This window comes from Plecotus auritus (genome assembly GCF_963455305.1).
Source record: "Plecotus auritus genome assembly, chromosome: 6".
NCBI lineage: Eukaryota > Metazoa > Chordata > Mammalia > Chiroptera > Vespertilionidae > Plecotus > Plecotus auritus.
In genome coordinates this window covers 108,425,048-108,445,337 of record NC_137773.1, presented here as the reverse complement: position 1 = coordinate 108,445,337, position 20,290 = coordinate 108,425,048, and the positions used below count along the sequence as shown (strand labels likewise).

The 20,290-nt window shown below is 50.1% G+C and overlaps 1 protein-coding gene across 2 annotated transcripts in view; it reads right to left on the bottom strand.

Annotated features, from left to right (window-relative positions):
- ARHGEF18 (Rho/Rac guanine nucleotide exchange factor 18) overlaps positions 1-20,290 on the bottom strand; it is a 73,324-nt gene that overhangs the window by 10,274 nt on the left and 42,760 nt on the right. For both annotated transcript variants that reach the window (XM_080675249.1, XM_080675250.1), the window contains 9 exons: positions 13,395-13,533; positions 12,477-12,589; positions 12,197-12,337; positions 9,980-10,230; positions 8,389-8,514; positions 6,903-7,020; positions 5,869-6,117; positions 4,097-4,173; positions 2,721-2,899 (listed from right to left, as the gene is read on the bottom strand). In XM_080675249.1, coding sequence (XP_080531375.1) covers positions 2,721-2,899; positions 4,097-4,173; positions 5,869-6,117; positions 6,903-7,020; positions 8,389-8,514; positions 9,980-10,230; positions 12,197-12,337; positions 12,477-12,589; positions 13,395-13,533 — 1,393 coding nt within the window. The remainder of the gene's footprint in view (positions 1-2,720; positions 2,900-4,096; positions 4,174-5,868; positions 6,118-6,902; positions 7,021-8,388; positions 8,515-9,979; positions 10,231-12,196; positions 12,338-12,476; positions 12,590-13,394; positions 13,534-20,290) is intronic.

Genomic DNA, 20,290 nt, shown 5'->3' with positions numbered 1-20,290 from the left:
AAAGGCTGCGGGGGTTGCCACAGGCTTTCCCTAGTGGAGGGGAGTCAGAGGATTCTGACTGCACTGAGCCCCAGTTCTGACTGCAGTGAGCCCCAGTTCCAGGCGAGCCCCTGGGGACCCACGCTCTTGTGGGGGGAGTCTGGACTCTCGGGCGGAGACTCGGGAGCCGGGGAAGACAGAGGACTGAAAGCGCGCCCGCGCCGGTGCGCACAAGGGCTGCGGAGGTTGCCGCAGGCTTTCCCTGGTGGAGGGGAGTCAGAGGCTCCTGACGGCACTGTGCCCCAGTTCTGACTGCAGTGAACCCCGGTTCCAGGCGAGCCCCTGGGGACCCACGCTCTTGTGGGGGGAGTCTGGACTCTCAGGCGGAGACTCGAGCTGGGGAAGGCGGAGGACTGAAAGCGCAGGTGCGCGCAGGGGCGGGGCTGACAGGAAACCAAGACTGAGGCTCCACCCCATCCAAGCTGAGCACAGAGGCTATTGCAATTTGGCAAGTCTAATCCTATAGGACTGTCTCCAGCACCGGGCTTCTCCCAGCATAGACACAGCTGATCCTTACAGCCAGCTGACCCGGAGGTCAATTCTTCCCAGTGATATCAACAACAATAAAGACTTAATTACAACAAGGCTGTACACACAGTCCACAAAGGGGTGCACCAAGAGTGTCCACCTCAGGTTAACTGGGGAAGCAGACCCACTGGGCCATATTGGAAACCTAGCACAAATATCTACCTTACCAACTCAGGGAATCAATGAAAATGCGGGGTCAAAGAATCAGATCACAAACGAAAGAAATGGAGGAAAACAAACGACTGGATATAGAATTCAAAACCACGGTTATAAGACTTTTTAAGAATATCCTAGAAAAGGCCGATAAATATAACGAGACCCTCGAAGATATGAAAAAGGACCAACTAGAAATTAAACATACACTGACTGAAATAAAAAATATTATACAGAGACCCAGAAACAGAATAGAGGAACACAAGAATCAAGTCAAAGAATTGAAATACAAAGAAGCAAAAAACACTCAACCGAAAAAGCAAAAAGCAAAAAAAAAAATCCAAAAAGTTGAAGATAATGTAAGAAGACTCTGGGACAACTTCAAGCGTACCAACATCAGAATTATGGGGGTGCCAGAAGAAGAGAGAGAGCAAGATACTGAAAACCTATTTGAAGAAATAATGACTGAAAACTTCCCCCACCTGGTGAAAGAAATAGACTTACAAGTCCAGGAAGCCCACAGAACCCCAAACAAAAGGAATCCAAAGAGGACCACACTAAGACACATCATAATTAAAATGCCAAGAGCAAAAGACAAAGAGAGAATATTAAAAGCAGCAAGAGAAAAACAGTTAATTACCTACAAGGGAGCACCCATACGACTGTCAGCTGACTTCTCAACAGAAACTATGCAGGCCAGACGGGAGTGGCAAGAAATTTTCAATGTGATGAATAGCAAGAACCTACAACCAAGATTACTCTACCCAGCAAAGCTATCATTCAGAATTGAAGGGCAGATAAAGAGCTTCACAGATAAGAAAAAGCTGAAGGAGTTCATCACCACCAAACCAGTATTATATGAAATGCTGAAAGGTATTCCTAAAGAAGAGGAAGAAGAAAAAAGTAAAGAGAAAAATTATGAACAACAAATACATATCTATCAACAAGCGAACCTAAAAATCAAGCGAATTAAAAACCTGAGGAGCAGAATAATCTGGTGAATATAATAGAATCAGGGGCATAGAAAGGGAGTGGACTGATAATTCTCAGGGGGAAAGGGGTATGGGGGGTTCATGAAGAGAATGGACAAAAATCATACACCTATGGATGAGGACAGTGGGGGGGAGGTAAGGGCAGAAGGTGGGGTGGGAAAGGGGTGGAGGGGAGCTATGGGGGGAAAAAGGAGAAATAATTGTAATAATCTGAATAAAGATTTATTTAAAAAAAAAATTTGTTGTTCCACTTACGCATTCAATGGTTAATTTTTATATGTGTCTTGACTGGGGTTCAAACCCCAAACCTTGGTGTATCAGGACGATGCTCTAACCAACTGAACTACTGGGCCAGGACCAGCCACACGTTTTAACTGCCTGCCACAGCTGGAGGAAGAGATGGGGACAGCTCGGTCCCTAGGGACCTGCCCAGCACGGAGGCTGCAAGGCTAGCAGAGCTGAGGCGAGGATGGAGGGAGCACCAAGCAGGCGAAGGCTTTGGGAGTTTTCCAGGCACAGAGAGAGGAAGTGGCAGGCTGCCTAGGCGCGGGGGCTGGGCCACCTTTTCCCATCTACTGGGTGGACCAGCAGCCAGGCATCACACAGAACCACAGGGCTGGGGTCCTGAGGGATTCCCTGGCTGGAGGAGGAAGGACAGAATGCCATTATCTGCTCCAACAGGTCTGGCCCCAGATGGGGGTGGGGTGCAGGGAGGTGGGTGGTGGCAGGATGGGGACAGCCTGTGTGTCAGGTGAGTGTCCCACCAGAACGGAAGTCAGAGCTGCCTGGCTCCATGTTCCCCCCTGGCGAGACACTTTGGGGCCCTTTTAGAGGAGTCGGCATGGTGGCATCTTTTAAATAAGGGGATGGAAAAAGCACCAAGGTGGAAAGTGGGAGAGGGAAAGCAAAGGTCTCCCAACTGCCTGTGATTTCTGGTGTTCTCTTGGGCAGGTCAAGGTCACAGCCAAGGGAAAAATGGCCAGCGTGGAACACACAGGCCCTGCTCACCTCTCAACGGCCCTTCGGATGTGGGCCATCCAGGCGTTTCTCTCCTCTTTGGAACTGGTGTAAATCTCGTACATCTCAGGCCCTTGCAGGGAGGCGCTGATCAGAAACATGGCTTTTTCCTCGTTGGCTACTTCCCTCACAATGAGCTTTTGTAATGAGATGACGGGGCGCTTCGAATCCTACATGGGTGGAACAAGGTGAGAGGGTCACCTTTTACTGCAGGGCGCCCCACTTATTTTCAAACAATTCAAAGTAGAAATATTTTACCATCTGGGGGAAAAAGACACTATTGCAATGACATCCTCGTATCATCCTTTAATGCAGTTGTCGGCAAACTGTGGCTCGCAAGCCCCATGAGGCTCTTTGGCCACTTGAGTGTGGCTCTTCCACAAAATACCATGGCCTGGTCGAGTCTATTTTGAAGAAGTGGCATTAGAAGAAGTTTAAAAAATTTGGCTCTCAAAAGAAATTTCAATTGTTGTACTGTTGATATTTGTCTCTGTTGACTAATGAGTTTGCCGACCACTGCTTTAATGCATCTGTTTAATGGGCTTAAACAAATGTGTTTATAATCAACTAGAGGCCCAGTACATGAATTTGTGCACGGGTGGGGCCCGGAGGGGCTTCTGGCGGTTGGTGGGCCGGCCCTGCCCTTGATTGGGGGTGGGGCCGGCCAGGGGAGGGGCCGAGGGTGGTTGGCTGGCCACAAAGCAACCTGACCCAGTCTGCATGCTGGGAAACCTGGGAGGCTTTTAAATCTGGGAAAGGTACATGATTTCATAGTTGAGTCAGCGCTGCCCTCCTTGTCAGGTGAACCTGGAGGCCTGGCGGGGGGACCGACACCTCCCCTGCAGGGAGGTCTGTGTTGTTAAACCCTGAGGATGCGGGGCCCTCTAGGTGAGCAGAGGAGGAAGCCAAATCCCGGGGGCTATGGGCCGGGAGGGTGACTGGCATCCCAGCCCGACCCCAGCCCACCAGCTGCACAGCAAGGGTCTCCTGGGGCAGCCTGCTGTGGGATCAACATGGTCACAACACAAGGGTGGTGGCTGCCTGATGAGCCAGAAAGTCCCTGGGAAGGGCGGAGGGGCTTTCCTGGCAAGGATGCTGGGGCCTGTGAGGATCTGAGTGCTTGTGACAGAAAGACACAGAAATGCAGACAGAGGGTGTCTGCACGAGCCCTTGCAGCCTTGTCAGACCAACTAGACAGGACCCCTGGCACGACCGGGGACAACACGTGACTTATGGATGGGCTTGTCTAGCCACCTCACTCTGTGCTGTTCTCGCCTCGTTGTGGATGCAGCCCGGCCACTCTCCACCCAGCGCCTTCTGCGCAGTCGGCTTTAAAGCAGCTCTTGGTGTGAAGAGAGGACACATACCACAGAAGCGAAGATGTACTTCTGGTCCTTTTCTTGTAGCAGCAACAGCACATCGGTCAACAGAACGGCAAGGACATCTAAGGGGAGAGGACAGGAGGCAATGCATGAGGGCATGGCCGTGTGCGTCCTGCTGGGCAGCCGGGAGACACGGAACCTGAGGAGGCCTTCGGCACCATGGCAGGAGCCTGGGCCACTCCCAGCCCAGAGCCATGATGCTTCTGCAGGAGCCCGAGGGTTTCCTTTTGACCTCACGCCTCCCCACCACCTGCCTGGGTTCCCACATTTCTGCCGCTGCACTGCCGGGCCCTGTGCCCTGATGTCCCGTTGTAATGGTGCCTGCCGGTCTGGTATTCGAGGTTCTCTCACTATGATTTCTCAAATGTGAACTCTGCACCCCTCCCCGCTTCTACCTGTCCCAGGCCACCCGGGACCTGAGGTGCTGGACCCTCGCCTCCTGCCTCCTACCGCAGCAATGCACTCCCGTTCCCTCGTGGCCCTGAGCCTCCGGCCCGGGGCAGCAGGTGGGTGTCTTGTCCCTGTAGGTACATCTCACTTGATGCAGATCATGAGTGTGTTTCCGACACGAGCACTCATGCCCTGAACACGGCCTTCTCAGGGAGAACCAGACACCCTCAACCCAGCCTCTGGCTTCCTCCAAAGCACTCACTACACTTTCCCTATGTCTCTGCTGACTGGCTTCTCTCTCTCTGCCCGCTGACTAGAGCCCCATAAGGGCAGGGGGCTTCTACCACCCACCGCAGGGCCTGGCACAGGAGGCACTACACTGTATCTACTGGACGCATGTTATGCAAAATACGAACCAACACATTCTGTCGTTTGACCACCTGAAGATTTTGCCACTCCCTTTAGGAACTTTACAGAGGCTGATGCCAGTGGACAGGCCAGGATGCTTCTAGAGCAGCCGTGGGCAAACTACAGCCCACGGGCCGCATCCGGCCCGTTCGGCTGTTCTATCCGGCCCGCGGAGCCGAAAGAGCGGACGGTTCTCTTGCTCTCCCCTCCGCTTCTTTACTTTGAATTTATATTAGTTCACACAAACACTCCATCCATGCTTTTGTTCCGGCCCTCTGGTCCAGTTTAAGAACCCATTGTGGCCCTCGAGTCAAAAAGTTTGCCCACCCCTGTTCTAGAGGCTCATGAAATGGACGGGAACCTCGAGCGTGAGATCAGACCATGAATTTTGAAAGTTGGGCTAAGAGCACACCCTTAGCAGTGACTGGGATGCCTGGGGACACTTGGTCTGTGCGGTGTTTTCTACCCAAACCAGGCTCTTTGGTGGTTGGGCCCACTGCAGGCCCACCCATCTGGAAGTAACCTGGGCCTCACGAAGCTTTGGATTTCTGTTTAAAAGTCTGAGTCCCCTGCCCTCCTCGTGTGCATCACACCATCTCACACCCTGGAGGAAGGGGTGCTGGTGTGAGTATCTCATTCTCACTCCACTCCTGGCTGCCTGTGCTCATCCCGACTCTGCACGCAACCTCCCTTCAGCCACGAAGCAGCCAGACTGCAGTGGCTCTGGCCAGCCAGCACCCACCCACCCCAAATGGTGCTCACTGACCAAGAGGGCACCCCTACTCCAAGGTCGTGGCACCACTCCAAGATGGCAGCACCAATTCAAGAAGGTGGCACCAAACCAAGAAGGTGCCACTGGTCGAAGATGGGAGCCACTACTCCGAGATGGCACCACTAATGCAGAGGGTGCCACCCTCCCACAGCGTGCTGCCACTCGCCATGCGCCGGCAGGGCTTCACCTTTCAGGCGCCCCGCCGTGGTCTTCCAGGCCAGCGTGCCTTCCAGGTGCAGCTGCCGCTGCAGCATATCCTCCTTGCGGAAGGGAAGCCCGTTCTTGAGCTTGCTGGAGGACTTCAGGTCCATCTTCCCTGCGATCTCTCTGAGGCGCTGGCCTTTCTCACACTCGCTGACCTGGGTGTCCACTTGGGAGATAATGTCTTTGATGAGGTTCAGGGCCTGGGTCAGGTCTTCGTAGTCCTTAGAGCCAGCTGCCACACAGAGCAGAGTTAGTGCTTTCCTTCGTTGGCGTTCACGAACATGACAGAGGTGGACACACTATGGGGTCTGTGAGCGACATTCCCTGAGGCCACTGCTTGGAGGACCCTCAAGAATCACCTCCCAACTTGAATTTCCCAAGACATAAATGCTTCTCCAAAATAAACGCAGTAGCCCAGCGCCTGGTTTTACTAAGACAGAGTTTCTGTTGAAGTAAGGCACACCGCATGGATAAAAGCAGCCCTGCCAGCTCCGTGGGCCCCGTGTGGTGAACAGTCTCCCTGTACCCCGCCATTACCACAAGCTAGGGATCTGGCTCTCGTGGTGGGAAATGTGCTCATTTTCCCACGCTCAAATCCCCTGGAGATGAGGGAGCGTGGCCAGCACTGCCCTGGCCATGGAGAGCTGGGCTGCGTGCCTTCTCCTCGGCCCTCCATGTTGTAGGCAAGTCCCTCTCGTGGCCCTGGCCATGGATCACTCAGGAGTGACCTTAACGAGGGCACTTTCTCCATCATTCATTCACTCCCCAGATGCCTGGGCCAGGGGCCAGGGGTAACAGCAGGCAAATGAGACTCAGTGTCCATCTTTCTTTGTTGGAAACCCCAGCACCCAACACAGTGGATTCGCATGGTGGCACTCAGCTCACAAGTGCCACGCTCAGCTGAATCCAGAGAACCAGGGACAAATCCGAGGGGCACTTATCTAATCCGCTGCCAAGAGGGGGCAGGGAGACAGACCCCCCAGCACCAATGGGCAAGGCGGGAGGCGGCTGCCGCACCTTCCGTGTTCTGAATGATGCGCTCCACCAGCACGGGGTACTTGGTTATGCGCTGAGTGACCAGAAGAATGCACTCCTGCATGCCAAGGCGCCTCACGATGGAGGAGCTGCCGATTTTCTATGGAATGGAAAGAAAGCATGACACACTGACCCTTTATTTCTGCCAAATCAGTGCATTGAACTTGATCAGATCCCAAGGCTGGACCTCCTTCCTCTTTTGGCTGATGGGGGCCTTTTCTCTGCACTTCACCAGATATTTAAAAGCAGGGATCCCGGCCGTATGCATAAAGGCAACAAAGGCCAAGACAGCCATGCCTGTTGCAAAGAGGCCCCCGAGAGACCAGCTGAGAAGAAGCTAGACCAGCCAGAGGCGGCTATGGGAACCACCTGGAGAGCTGCATGATGCACACACGCACCCCTGCATGGGAAGACCCCACCACTGACTGACGGCTGTTGGAACCTTCCAGAACGACTGGGCCGGGGCCTCCTGAACCGCTCCCTGCTGGTGTGTGATGCACACCTCTGGTAAGAGCCCAAGAAGTGGCCTTCAGAAGCTGTTCCTGGGTGGGGACTGAGAGCAGCTCTCCAGAGTGTACCAACCCACCGTTCGCCTGCTTCAAAAATGCCAGCACTGCAGAGAGGACCGCAGAGTCCCAGTGGGATGTGTGAGATTCATCAGAACCTTCCCACTTTCCAGGTGTTTCTAGCTCATGACGTCGGGTGGCCTGTCCCACCGCTCAGCACAGAAGAATTCAGGCCCTGAAGTGCCCTCTCCCTTTCATGTCTATGCACTATGATGATAATGGAGTGAAATGACCATTAGAGAATGTCACCTCAGGGTGCAGGTGGCAGGTGGTAGAACCCTTCTGGATCAGGTGGCAGGGGCTGCTGCAGAGCCACACTGATGGAGCCCAGCGGTCTCAACCAGGTGTACTTTCTAGAACATGGGAGGTGGGCCTTGCCTGACCCGGCTGGGGACGTATTTTTAGTTCTGAGTTTGAGCGTCCACACACTGATAGGCAAAAGATGAGTGTGGGTCATTCCACAGGCTATCAGGGAACAGATGGGGACCAGAGAGGGGAAGAGGCAAAGGTTTAGAGTAAGGCACACCTTGCATCAGCTGCAGTGTTTGAAGCCCTAACAGGTGACTCTGGAGGGGGTGGTTTCCAGGGAAGGGTGCCCCTTGAAACCACACTTGTGTCACCTCAACATTTTGAGAAAGATGGTCAGCGGGCTCTATGCTGGGGCATCTCAGGGGTCACCCTGGTGTGTTGAGGAACAAAGCTCTAACTCTACTATGCACCTGGGGATTCTCCAGAAGATTCCACTGACTTGTTCTGAATAAGTGTGCCATTAAGAATGAAATAACTTGAAAATCATCGATTTATAACAGGTACCTTCATCAAAGGATCTCCAACCAGCTCTGTGGGAAAAAACCTACAGCAAAGAGGATACGTTTTTAATTAAAATAATAATAAATTTTTACCTTGATCAAGTTTTGAAATTTCTTATTTTGCTGCAGCAGCAACTTGTAATGACTGACCGCTTCGTTGTGTCCACTACAAAAGACACCATATTTCTTTTTCATTCTCTCTCCATTTTCACCTGAAAACTGAAGAAAGACAGTGGAGATGTTAACCACCAGGGAAAGTTTTCTTTCAGCTCATCTGTTTTCTCCTAAAATAAATACTAAGTTCACTTGCAATTTTACTTCCTTCTCTAACACACACTCAAACACAGCACTGCTTCATTACAGGTGCCTCACGGCAAGGCACAAGGAACGCAAAGTGCTCATGGCTTCATGCCATCATACGTGCTGTAACAACTTCCTGAAATCTGAGATGAAAAAATAAATTTAAGCCAAAGAATGTTAGAAAAATTTAAAAGCAAAAGGGGCATCTTCTAATTAATTCTAATGAGCTGACTCAGATCCTGGCGCACTCTGAGGTCAGATGAGGGGTAACGAGATCTTCTGTCAATCTTGGCCAAGACTCAGAGGTTGACTCCGAAGTCAATTCAGGGTCAACACTCCCCACTCCTCCATGAATGGCTTTGGGTCATAGATATGCTTCTAACAATCAAAACATAGCCACCAAGACAAAAAAATAAAGACCAGCCAACCAACCAAAGAAAAGTCCAGAATTCACAGCTGGACAGTGATTGCACAAGTGTGTTGCTATTTAGGTGTCTGTGGTGTTAGACCATTAGCTGCACACACAGCAGGAAGGGCCCCGGATCATTGTCTTCCAGAGCGGCAGGCTCTCAACCAATTGGGGGAAAGGGTTCCTGGGCCCAATTCCAATGTGGGGGTGGTCCCCTCCATAGTAATGATTCTCAGACAACAGCAGGGTCTGACACTGTCTACCTGGAGACAGCATGAGATTCCAGTTAAGGATTCAGCCCCTCAAAAGTATCCCTCCCCAAGACACCAGCTGTCACCTGAGCTCCTGACCAACTGGCTATAATCAGAGGTTCCCACCATCCCCTTCTTGGGTTAGATGAATTTGCTAGAGCGGCTCACAGAACGGAGAGAGACATGGTACTTTCTAGATCACTGGTTTGTTATAAAAGATGTAACTCAGGAACAGCCAGATGGAAGAGATGGGTGGGGCCAGGATGGGAAAAGGGCACAGAGCTTCCATGACCTGCCCAGGCACCACTCCCCAAACCTCCATGTGTTCACAGCCTGCAAGCTCTCCAAACCGTACTGGGTTTTTATGGAGGCTTCACTACACAGTTACTATTGATTAACTCACTGACCACTATCAATTGATTCAACCTCTAGACCCTCTTCCCACCCAATGTCGGGGGTGGGACGAAATTCCAACCCTCGAATCAATGGTCGGGTCCCCTGGCAATCAGCTCCCATCCTTAGGCTCTTTCGAAAAGTTACCTCATTCACATACCAGACACCTTTATGCTCTCAGCACTTAGGCAATCCCAGGGTTGGGGAGCTGTGAGCCAGGAAGCTGGATGAAGACCAGGTGTATTTCTTATGAATTACAATACTGCAGGGAAGCCATGTTTTTGTTATTGGGAGGAACAGAGGGGGCGGGGCTTGTTCGGGCCTTGCCCACCTGCTGTACCAGAAGGTCCCCGATTTTCTGGATGATGTAATTCCGGTCGCTGCCCTCTTCCAGGGACTCCTGGCGGCGTTCCTTTAGCCGAGAGAGGAAGTGGCCATGCACCTCGAGCAGATCGTCTACACACGGGAAGAGGCGGCCGATGGCCTTGCTGCTGAACTGCAGCTCCTCCTGCAGGGCCCTGGAGTAGACCTTCAGCATGATCTTGAGCGTCCGCACGTGGTGCACCTCTGTCTGTATCAGCTCTGCGGGGACATGGACGACAGAACTTACCCAGAGTGGGGAGCACACCCTGGCTTGGCTACTCTTGTGTCCCACGGGGGCACTGTGTGTACTGCCTGCCCACCATGCACCAGGCTGATTTCTCAGTTCTCCACCCAAATCCTCCTCCTCGTGGCCTTATTGCCCAGGGGCCAGGCCTTCCCGCCCCAGAGCTGCAGGGGTCCCAGCTTAAGGGAGCAGCGAGGGATGGAGTGATATCAGGACAGAGAGGACCCAGAATGTGTACTGAGTCCTCAAATTCACAGGAGGGTGTTTTTGTTGTTGTTGTTAATCCTACCCTGAGGAAAGTTTTCGATTGATTCTTAGGGAGAGTGGAAGGGAGGAAGAGAGACAGAGAAAGAGAAACATTGATGTGTGAGAGACACATCTTGGGCTGCCTCCCGACTGGGGCTGGGGATTGAGCCTGCAACCGAGGTACATGCCCTTGACAGTAATCGAACCCAGGACCCTTCAGTTCTCAGGCTAATGCTCTAGCCACTGAGCCAAATCAGCTGGGGCCACAGGAGGGTTTGTGCCGAGAGTCGAACAAAGACATTTCAAGGCTGTTTAAGCCAGAAGATTGTTTGGATAAACACCACTCCTTGGGGTGTGAAACTCACACATTTGTGCATGTCAATGGCCAAACTCAGACTAAGCCACCTGGCCAGGGCAAGTGAGATTTGAATTCATTGTAAAAGGCAAAGAAAGATCAGGTTTTGTGTTAGAGTTTTTCTATGTTCAAGACAAGACCTTAAAGCTGTTCGAGACAAAACCAAGGTCAACAGGGCTGGGCCCCAGGTGTCCAGCGGGGGCCGGAGGAGGACTGGAAGCAGTCTGTGTTTGCCCAGCAGTATAGATCATGTGGCAACTGGCTGCCCAGATGGAAGGGGGATCTAGGCTGGTCCCCCTGTCCCTCTCTGCAGGACCTGTGGCCTGTGGCCTGGCTCTGGACCCTGAGGGAAAGCATCCACCAAGGTTTTCCTCCACAGCCACACCCCACCTTACTCGGCCCAGGCAGGGAGCTCAGCATGTGAAACATAGAAGGACGCGAGTACCAGCGGACACCACCAAGTGGCACATGGGGCTCTCGGAGCTAGACCTGCCGAGTGGGATACAGAGAAGACGCTTCTGGAAGTGCCAGAATTCCCTCCCAGAATGCCATCGAGGAACAGGAAAGTGCCCCCTCAGGTGACACATCACTCATTGTTGGGGGATGGTTCCCATGAAGAGGACCATGAGAAGAACCAGTAACAACCCTGGCTGGACTGGCTCAGTTGGCTGGAGCATCATCCTGTACACCAAAAGGTCATGGGTTCGATTCCTGTCAGGACACATACGTAGGTGTGGGCTCAGTCCTCAGTTGGGGTGCGTATGAGAGGCAACCAATCGATGTTTCTCTCTCCTGTTGCTGCTCTCCCTTCCAGTGGGTTGCCTTGGGCCTTTGTCACCCTGTTGAGAGGGGCCTGGAGGGCTGGGGCCCCTAGCACAGCTCCTGGCCTAGGAATGGCTCTGTGCCTTAGGAGCTGGGATTTTCATTGCAACCTACAACCTCCCGTCTCAGGACAGTGGCTGCCCATGGCCCAGTTCCCTGGCAGCCGATGGGAAGGAGCACCTACCATGAAGCTGGTGCTACAGTCACATGAGGAGAAAGGGACATGCTTCCCCAACACCCCAATCACAGCTATGCTCAAGCCTTTCTTCTCTCTCAGGGTCACCAACAAGGTAAGATGAGTCAGGCCAGGGCATTTGGCCATCCTGACTCTTGGGGATGTTCCTGGCCACCTCTTCCCTGGCCCCAAAGGCAGGGCTGTCCTGGGGAGAGCAGTGAGCGGGTGACAGAGTCTCAGGGGGCGTCAGCAGTGGAGCCCAGATTCCAGGTGGAAAATTTTGAAAAAAAGACAAAAGGAAAGAAAAGAAGGAAGTGCCAGTGTGGGGTGTAGCATTTCTTACCATAAATCACATCCTGTCTCTTCGCCACCTCCTTCTTTTGTTCCTTTGCGTACACCGGGTCCACAGACAGGCTCCAGGACTCAGCCTCGAACTCGTGGGCGTCCGATTCGATCTCACTCCGCAGTGAGGCAGTGTAGGAGTCTGGGGGAAGGGCGAGAGGCCACTGCTCAGTGCCTCAGCCTGACTGGCCTTCATCCCATGGACAAACTGATGTGGTCCCAGCATCCCCCAGGTGGGTGGAGACCACATGTCACCAGTGAAGGAATTGGGATGACTGTACCTTCTACAAAAATGGACTCGGCGTTCGAGGATGTAAGTGAAAGGGAGTCGTCAGCTGTTTGCTTAAATTTCAAAAATACAGAGTCGGCTTCATCCATCTCTCCTATGACTGGTCTAAAGAAAAATCATAAAAACAATTATTTCAAAATATTGAATTAAATATGCACACCCCGTCCTATGAAGGCAAATCAGACTGTTAATCAATCTGTTTAAATACGAGTTGAGAACTTTGTGGATTTTAATATAAGCCTTAACTTTGTCACAAATCACTTTTGAAAATTAGAAGCTTGTCAACACAACATCAGGACTTCTTCCAGCATAACAAACTTCAATGTTCAGATACAGTCAGAGTGTGGGGTAAGTGTATGTTTCCTTTACTGGCCAGGGGAGTCCCCAAATGCCTTCAAGCGAGAGTTCAGAGTTCGCGGGCAAAGCCTCACTCAGTGGGGGGTGGAGGGAGACCCCTTCAGAGAAAGACAATCCGCTCCTTTCCCCACCACTCGAACAAGGGTCACACGATGACATTGTTTAGCATTAGGCTTTCTCCCGAACACTGCTGAAAGGTATAAAACGAACTGCTTCGGAGTCCTGGAAACACTGGGTGGGGGCATAAATAACAGGATGCAAACTCCATGGCAACCTCAGTGGGACTTTTAGCCTCATCTTGAGTAAAGAAAGGGACCCTGGACGAGGGTCCTTCGAGAGTATGAAGCAAAAACACACTGTTTTTAAAAAGGACAAGCAGTGTCTCTGAAACAAGCGTTCACAGGAAACTCACCTCTTGGCTGGGGGCCCACTGGCAGACTCACACCCGAGGTCTCTTTTCAGAGAGGCTGCCGGCAGGGTCCCTGTGGACTGCCACACCCGAGCCCCCTCCCTCCACCTGCACCCGACAGCAGGGAGGACCCACCCAGCTTACCCGAGTCTCGCCCCTGTTCCCGCTTGGCTGGGTGCTGGCTGTGGACCCCCCTTCTGCGAGACTGTCATGCCGGCATTCCTGGAGAGGGCCAGGCTGCCGTCAGACAGGAGGGTGGGCCTCGGGGGCTCCTTCACGGATGCTGTGACGGAGGCAAAGACAGAGTTGGTGCTGAGAAAGTGGGCAGGGTAGTGGAGGTGGCCCGTCTGGAAGCCCTGCTCTGACTGTGGCCGCAGCATGGACAGGATCTTGGAGGTTAGCAGCTCGTTATTTAGAAAGACATTCTCGCTCCATCTCCTAGGAAAGGAGCCATAGAAGGACAGCTCGGGGCGGTGCAGCCCACTGTCCCTGCCGCTGCCTTTGGAATGCGCGTTCCCCATGCTCGTGGTTGGGGCTCCCGGACTCTAGCAGTTTTATGCCTCCGTGAGATCCTTCTAGAAATGTGAAGTGGCGCCTGCTCTTACTGTATTGGCCGCAGCAGCCGCTCTGGAAGCAGGAAATTGGTCCCTACTGGGACCGCTTAGGGTGCAAATCACCCTTTGGTAGAATAACAGCAACAAAGCATCCTCCGTCTCAGCTGGGAGTCAAGAGCAGAGAGCAGGTCTGTTCACTGTAGAGAAGCTAATATCATGAAACCCGGAGCTCCGTGCTCGTGTGGCTGTGCTGACACACACACACACACACACACACACACACACACACACACACACACGGCTCCGTGCTCGTGTGGCTGTGCTGACATCACACACACACACACACACACACACACACACACACACACACACACACGGCTCTGTGCTCCTGTGGCTGTGATGACATCACACACACACACACACACACACACACACTCTGAGGCTGAGACCACCACGGTTAGTGGCATGCACCACGGTTCATAAGAATTCTAGTAGAATCTAACCACCAAAGTAGAAGGCAGGCCTGATCCTATTTCATATGGTGACTGTACACCAACCTAACATGCAACAGGGGACCAAAGGGCTGCCCACTCTCATCTGCTCATTAATTGAGAGCTGAGCTACTAGGAAGCACCTACCCTGGTGATTACCTTCCCACTGATGAAAGCAACTCTCTGAGAACCAATCTATCATTAACTAGGCTGGTTTCCCCTTCCTAGTTAACAGGTCAACCATTTAACTCAAGCCTAGTTGAGTAGGCTGCTTGGTTAATTTATTCTCAGGGTGAAAGCCACATTTGAAAGCTTTGCTCCAAGACCAACAGCAGCATGTAAAGAAACCTGCCCGGTGGCTTTCCCGACCTGGCTCTGGGTCCCCAACACACCCACCCATCAAGGTTTTTGGAAGAAAGTGGCTAGAGCTCTGGTCTCAGAAGCAGGGAGACTGTCACGTGGGGGAGGGCACAGGGCTGGACCTAGAGGAAACTGTACTTCTTTCAGGAGCTTTATGGGTGGGTGGGGGGTGGGGGTGGGGACAGGGGCTCAGCTTTCTGCGTGAGTTTTAATTTTGGTGGAAATGTAGGGAGCTTGCCAGTGTGCAGGTGGGCATGTGTCCAGGGGAAATTTCTGATAGAGGAGGAATGAAAAAGCTCTCAAACTGAAACTTCACATGCACAGAAAGCGTACTATCCCACTACTCATTCTTTTTTTTTAAAAAATATATATTTTTTAATTGATTTCAGAGAGGAAGGGAGAGATAGGAACATAAATGATGAGAGAGAATCACTGATCGGCTGCCTCCTGCACACCCCACATGGGGGATCGAGCCTGCAACCCAGGCATGTGCCCTGACCGGGAATCGAACCATGACCTCCAGGTTCTTAGGTTGACGCTCAACCACTGAGCCACACCGGCCGGGCCCCACTACTCATTCTTTAATGAGCTCAGCATGGTGAGGTTGCCACCTGGGCAGTGACCCCCAAACATAGTGACATCACCATCATCAGCAGCTAGCAATCACCATGAAATCGAGGCCTTTGGGGTCCAGGGCAGGCATTGCCTGCCATTTCTACAACACATTAAACTCCACCCAGGCTATTAGGACCTTCTTGTACAAATATGAGACAGATCCTGAAATGCATCCTTTGCCTAGCATCCTGGTAGGACTGACACATTATTCCTGTGACCCCCCAGGTGTTGCCTGAAGTGGGATGGATTCTACCTTAATCAAATAGTCCGTAGAAGAAAAACAGTCTCTAAGAATCACTGGTTCAAGAGGTTGTTCAAGGGTCAACTATACTTATTTATTCTGATCAGAGTCTGTTTCCCCAATTGAATGGAGGACAGTGTCTCCTACAAAACAGGTAAAGGAATCATTTTTTCATGAAATGTTATTCAGTCATAAAAAGGAAGGACATTCTAACACACCCTACATTGACGAACCTTGAGGCCATTATGCTCAGTGAAATAAGCCAGCCATAAAAGGACAGGTATTGCAGGATTCTACTCATCCAAGGTTCCTAGAGCAACAATTTTCAACCAGTGTGACATAAGAATTTTAAAAACATGCAATACCTGACTATTTAGTCAGGAGCACTGACTAAATAAAAAAGTGACAATGGCCAATACAATAGTACCTATCTGGTGTGAACGAATTAAAACTATATCTATTTTTTTTTGTCAGATTGGCAAAATGTATATTTTTTTGGTGTGCCACAGGATTACAGTAATTAGCTTATATGTGCCACAAGATGAAAAAGGTTGAAAATCGTTATCCTAGTGGAGTCAGACCATAGAGACAGAAAGTAGATGATGGGAACCACGGGCTGGGGAAGGGGGGCCAAGTTGGTGTTTAATGGGGACAGAGTTTCAGTTTGGGAAGATGAGAAAGTTCTGGAGATGAACAGTGGGATGGTTGTATGACAACGTACTAATACTAACGAACTGTACTTATGTATATTTTATCACTATTAAAAAAAAGAAATGATTGTTTCTTTGGGGTGGTGGAATGCTTCCTTATTTTGATTGTGGTGTTGGTTACTTAAATCTATACATGGGAGAAAATTTCATAGAACTATATACTCACCTTTCCCCCACAAGAGTACATGTAACTACTGACAAAATAAATAGGGTCTATCCTCAAGTTAATATTGTACCATATCAGTGTCCTGGTTTTGACAATGGATTATAGTTACATTAGATTATCATTGGGAGACACTTGGTGGTGGGTACACAGGGACTCTACTATTTTGCAACTTCTTTGACTCTTAAACTATTTCAAAATAAAAAGTTACAGCTGAGTCCAGCAGTGTGGCTCAGTTGGTTGAGCATCATTCCAAGCACCAAGAGGTTGCCAGTTCAATTCCCGGTCAGGGCACATGCCCGGGTTGTGGGCACAATCCCCAGTATGGAGTGTGCAGGAGGCAGTTGATGAAAGTTTCTCTCATCGATGTTTCCATCTCTGTCTCCCTCTTCCTTCCTATCTCTCTCTAAAATCAATAAAAACGTGTTTTTAGAAAGTTACAGTTGATTCTAATTACTCACAGTAGCAATGTTCTAAAAAGTCACAGTGGATGCTGAATTAGGGAATACTGAACCTAATACTGCTTATAGGAGAAATAGTGGGTTAGGGTTCTGTCAGTGTCTAGCTACACTTTTTCATCAACCACTCAATACATCCCTTGTATTATATGTGTTTCTGTTAAACGACACCTTATTTTTTAAAATATGTTTTTATTGATTTTAGAGAGAGAGGAGGGGAGAAGGAAAGAGAAAAACATTGATGAGAGACAAACGTCGATCGGCTGCCTCCAGCACACCCCTTATTGGGGGTCAAGCCCACAACCTGGGCATGTGCCCTGACTGGGAATTGAACTGGTGACTTCTTGGTTCATGGGTTAACACTCAACCACTGAGTCACACTGGCTGGGCTAAATGACATCTTATTCAAACACATTGTCAATCTATTAGCACTGAACTTATGCTCAACAACACTGTACCTCATGTCTAAAGGGGCTGTGCCTGTCACATGAATTTCTACGTAAGGCACCCTGCAGCCTTCTTGTGCTCAGGAACGCTAGACAGTACTGCTCGCGGAACATTTTAAACAGTGAGATCACCATCAAGAGTACAAAAGTGAGGGAAATAATTGCATTAAATACACTGCACAAAGGGCACTTGTTTACAGCATGAACTGCCACATGGAAGCAAAGTGTTGCCATGTTGCATCTTCAATGGGAATATGCACATTGGGCAACTCATTTTAAAAAATGTTTTTATTGATTTCAGAGAGAGGAAGGGAGAGGGAGAGAGAGAGAAACACCAATGATGACAGAGAATCATCAATCAGCTGCCTCCCACATGCCCCTCATTGGGAATTGAGCCCACAACCCGGGCATGTGCCCAGATTGGGAATCAAACCGTGATCTCCTGGTTCATTGGTCAATGCTCAACCAATGAACCACACTGGCCAGGCTGGGCGACTCAATTTTTGGCTGTTCTACAAGTCTGCAAAAGACTCTAACCCCCACCCCCGCCCCCAGGTATCAATTTGGGGGTTACAAATACATTTCAGCAAATAAGTGAATTCATAAATACAGAATCTGCGAATAATAAGGATTGACTATATTAAGTGTTAAATGAGAAGTTATTATATTTTAGAACACCTGTATTTGCTGAAACACACACCATAGAGCACTGATTTCTTTATAGTTCATTATACATACACTTCCAAAAAGTATATGAGATGGCCTTTTATTTGGGGGGAACTTCTTACAGAAAAGTTTAATGATGCCTATTTGGTGGCAACGTGACTTACTGAAATAAATTATTCTTTTTCCTCTGCAGCAGTCTAACCATCACACCACTCAAGCTACTTAAGACTTTTAAAATGAGAGAGAAACCAAGATGGCGGCATAGGTAAACATCTAAACTGCTGCCTCGCACAACAATTTCAAAACTACAACTAAAAGACAGAACGGACACCATCCAGAACCACAGGAAAGCTGGCTGAGTGAAAATTCTACAACTAGAAGGAAAGAGGAAAGCTCACAGAGAATTGGAGGTACGGCAAAGGGGCTTTGTGCGCGCAGAGAGGAAGGGCGGCTGAGAGCCTGGCTGACTTTCTCTGGCGGAAGGGGGAAGGAAGCTTCCGACCGCACTGAACCCCAGTTCTGACAGCACTGAACCCCAGTTCCGGGCGAACCCCTGGGGACCCACGCTCTTACGGGGGGAGTCTGGACTCTCGGGCAGAGACTCGGGAGCCGGGGAAGGCGGAGGACTGAAAGTGCCCGCGCACGCGCGCCAGTGAGCACAAAGGCTGCGGAAGTTGCCACAGGCTTTCCCTAGTGAAAGGGAGTCAGAGGCTCCTGACAGCACTGAGCCCCAGTTCTGACTGCAGTGAACCCCAGTTCCAGGCGAGCCCCTGGGGACCCACGCTCTTGTGGGGGGAGTCTGGACTCTCGGGCGGAGAATCGGGAGCCGGGAAGGCAGAGGACTGAAAGCGCACATGCGCGCAAGGGCAAGGCTGACAGGAAGCCAAAACTGAGACTCCACCCCATCCAAGCTGAGCACAGAGGCTATTGCAATTTGGCAAGTCTAATCCTATAAGGCTGTCTCCAGCACCGAACTTCTCCCAGCATAGACACAGCTGATCCTTACAGCCAACTGGCCCGGAGGTCAATTCTTCCCAGTGATACCAACAACAATAAAGACTTAATTACAACAAGGCTGTACACACAGTCCACAAAGGGGTGCACCAAGAGTGTCCACCTCAGGTTAACTGGGGAAGCAGACCCACTGGGCCATATTGGAAACCTAGCACAAATATCTACCTTACCAACTCAGGGAATCAGTGAAAATGCGGGGTCAAAGAATCAGATCACAAACGAAAGAAATGGAGGAAAACAAACGACTGGATATAGAATTCAAAACCACGGTTATAAGACTTTTTAAGAATATCCTAGAAAAGGCCGATAAATATAACGAGACCCTCGAAGATATGAAAAAGGACCAACTAGAAATTAAACATACACTGACTGAAATAAAAAATATTATACAGAGACCCAGAAACAGAATAGAGGAACCCAAGAATCAAGTCAAAGAATTGAAATACAAAGAAGCAAAAAACACTCAACCGAAAAAGCAAAAAGCAAAAAAAAAAATCCAAAAAGTTGAAGATAATGTAAGAAGACTCTGGGACAACTTCAAGCGTACCAACATCAGAATTATGGGGGTGCCAGAAGAAGAGAGAGAGCAAGATACTGAAAACCTATTTGAAGAAATAATCACCGAAAACTTCCCCCACCTGGTGAAAGAAATAGACTTACAAGTCCAGGAAGCCCACAGAACCCCAAACAAAAGGAATCCAAAGAGGACCACACCAAGACACATCATAATTAAAATGCCAAGAGCAAAAGACAAAGAGAGAATATTAAAAGCAGCAAGAGAAAAACAGTTAATTACCTACAAGGGAGCACCCATACGACTGTCAGCTGACTTCTCAACAGAAACTATGCAGGCCAGACGGGAGTGGCAAGAAATTTTCAATGTGATGAATAGCAAGAACCTACAACCAAGATTACTCTACCCAGCAAAGCTATCATTCAGAATTGAAGGGCAGATAAAGAGCTTCACAGATAAGAAAAAGCTGAAGGAGTTCATCACCACCAAACCAGTATTATATGAAATGCTGAAAGGTATTCTTAAAGAAGAGGAAGAAGAAAAAAGTAAAGAGAAAAATTATGAACAACAAATACATATCTATCAACAAGCGAACCTAAAAATCAAGTGAATTAAAAACCTGAGGAACAGAATAATCTGGTGAATATAATAGAATCAGGGGCATAGAAAGGGAGTGGACTGATAATTCTCAGGGGGAAAGGGGTATGGGGGGTTCATGAAGAGAATGGACAAAAATCATACACCTATGGATGAGGACAGTGGGGGGGGAGGTAAGGGCAGAAGGTGGGGTGGGAAATGGGTGGAGGGG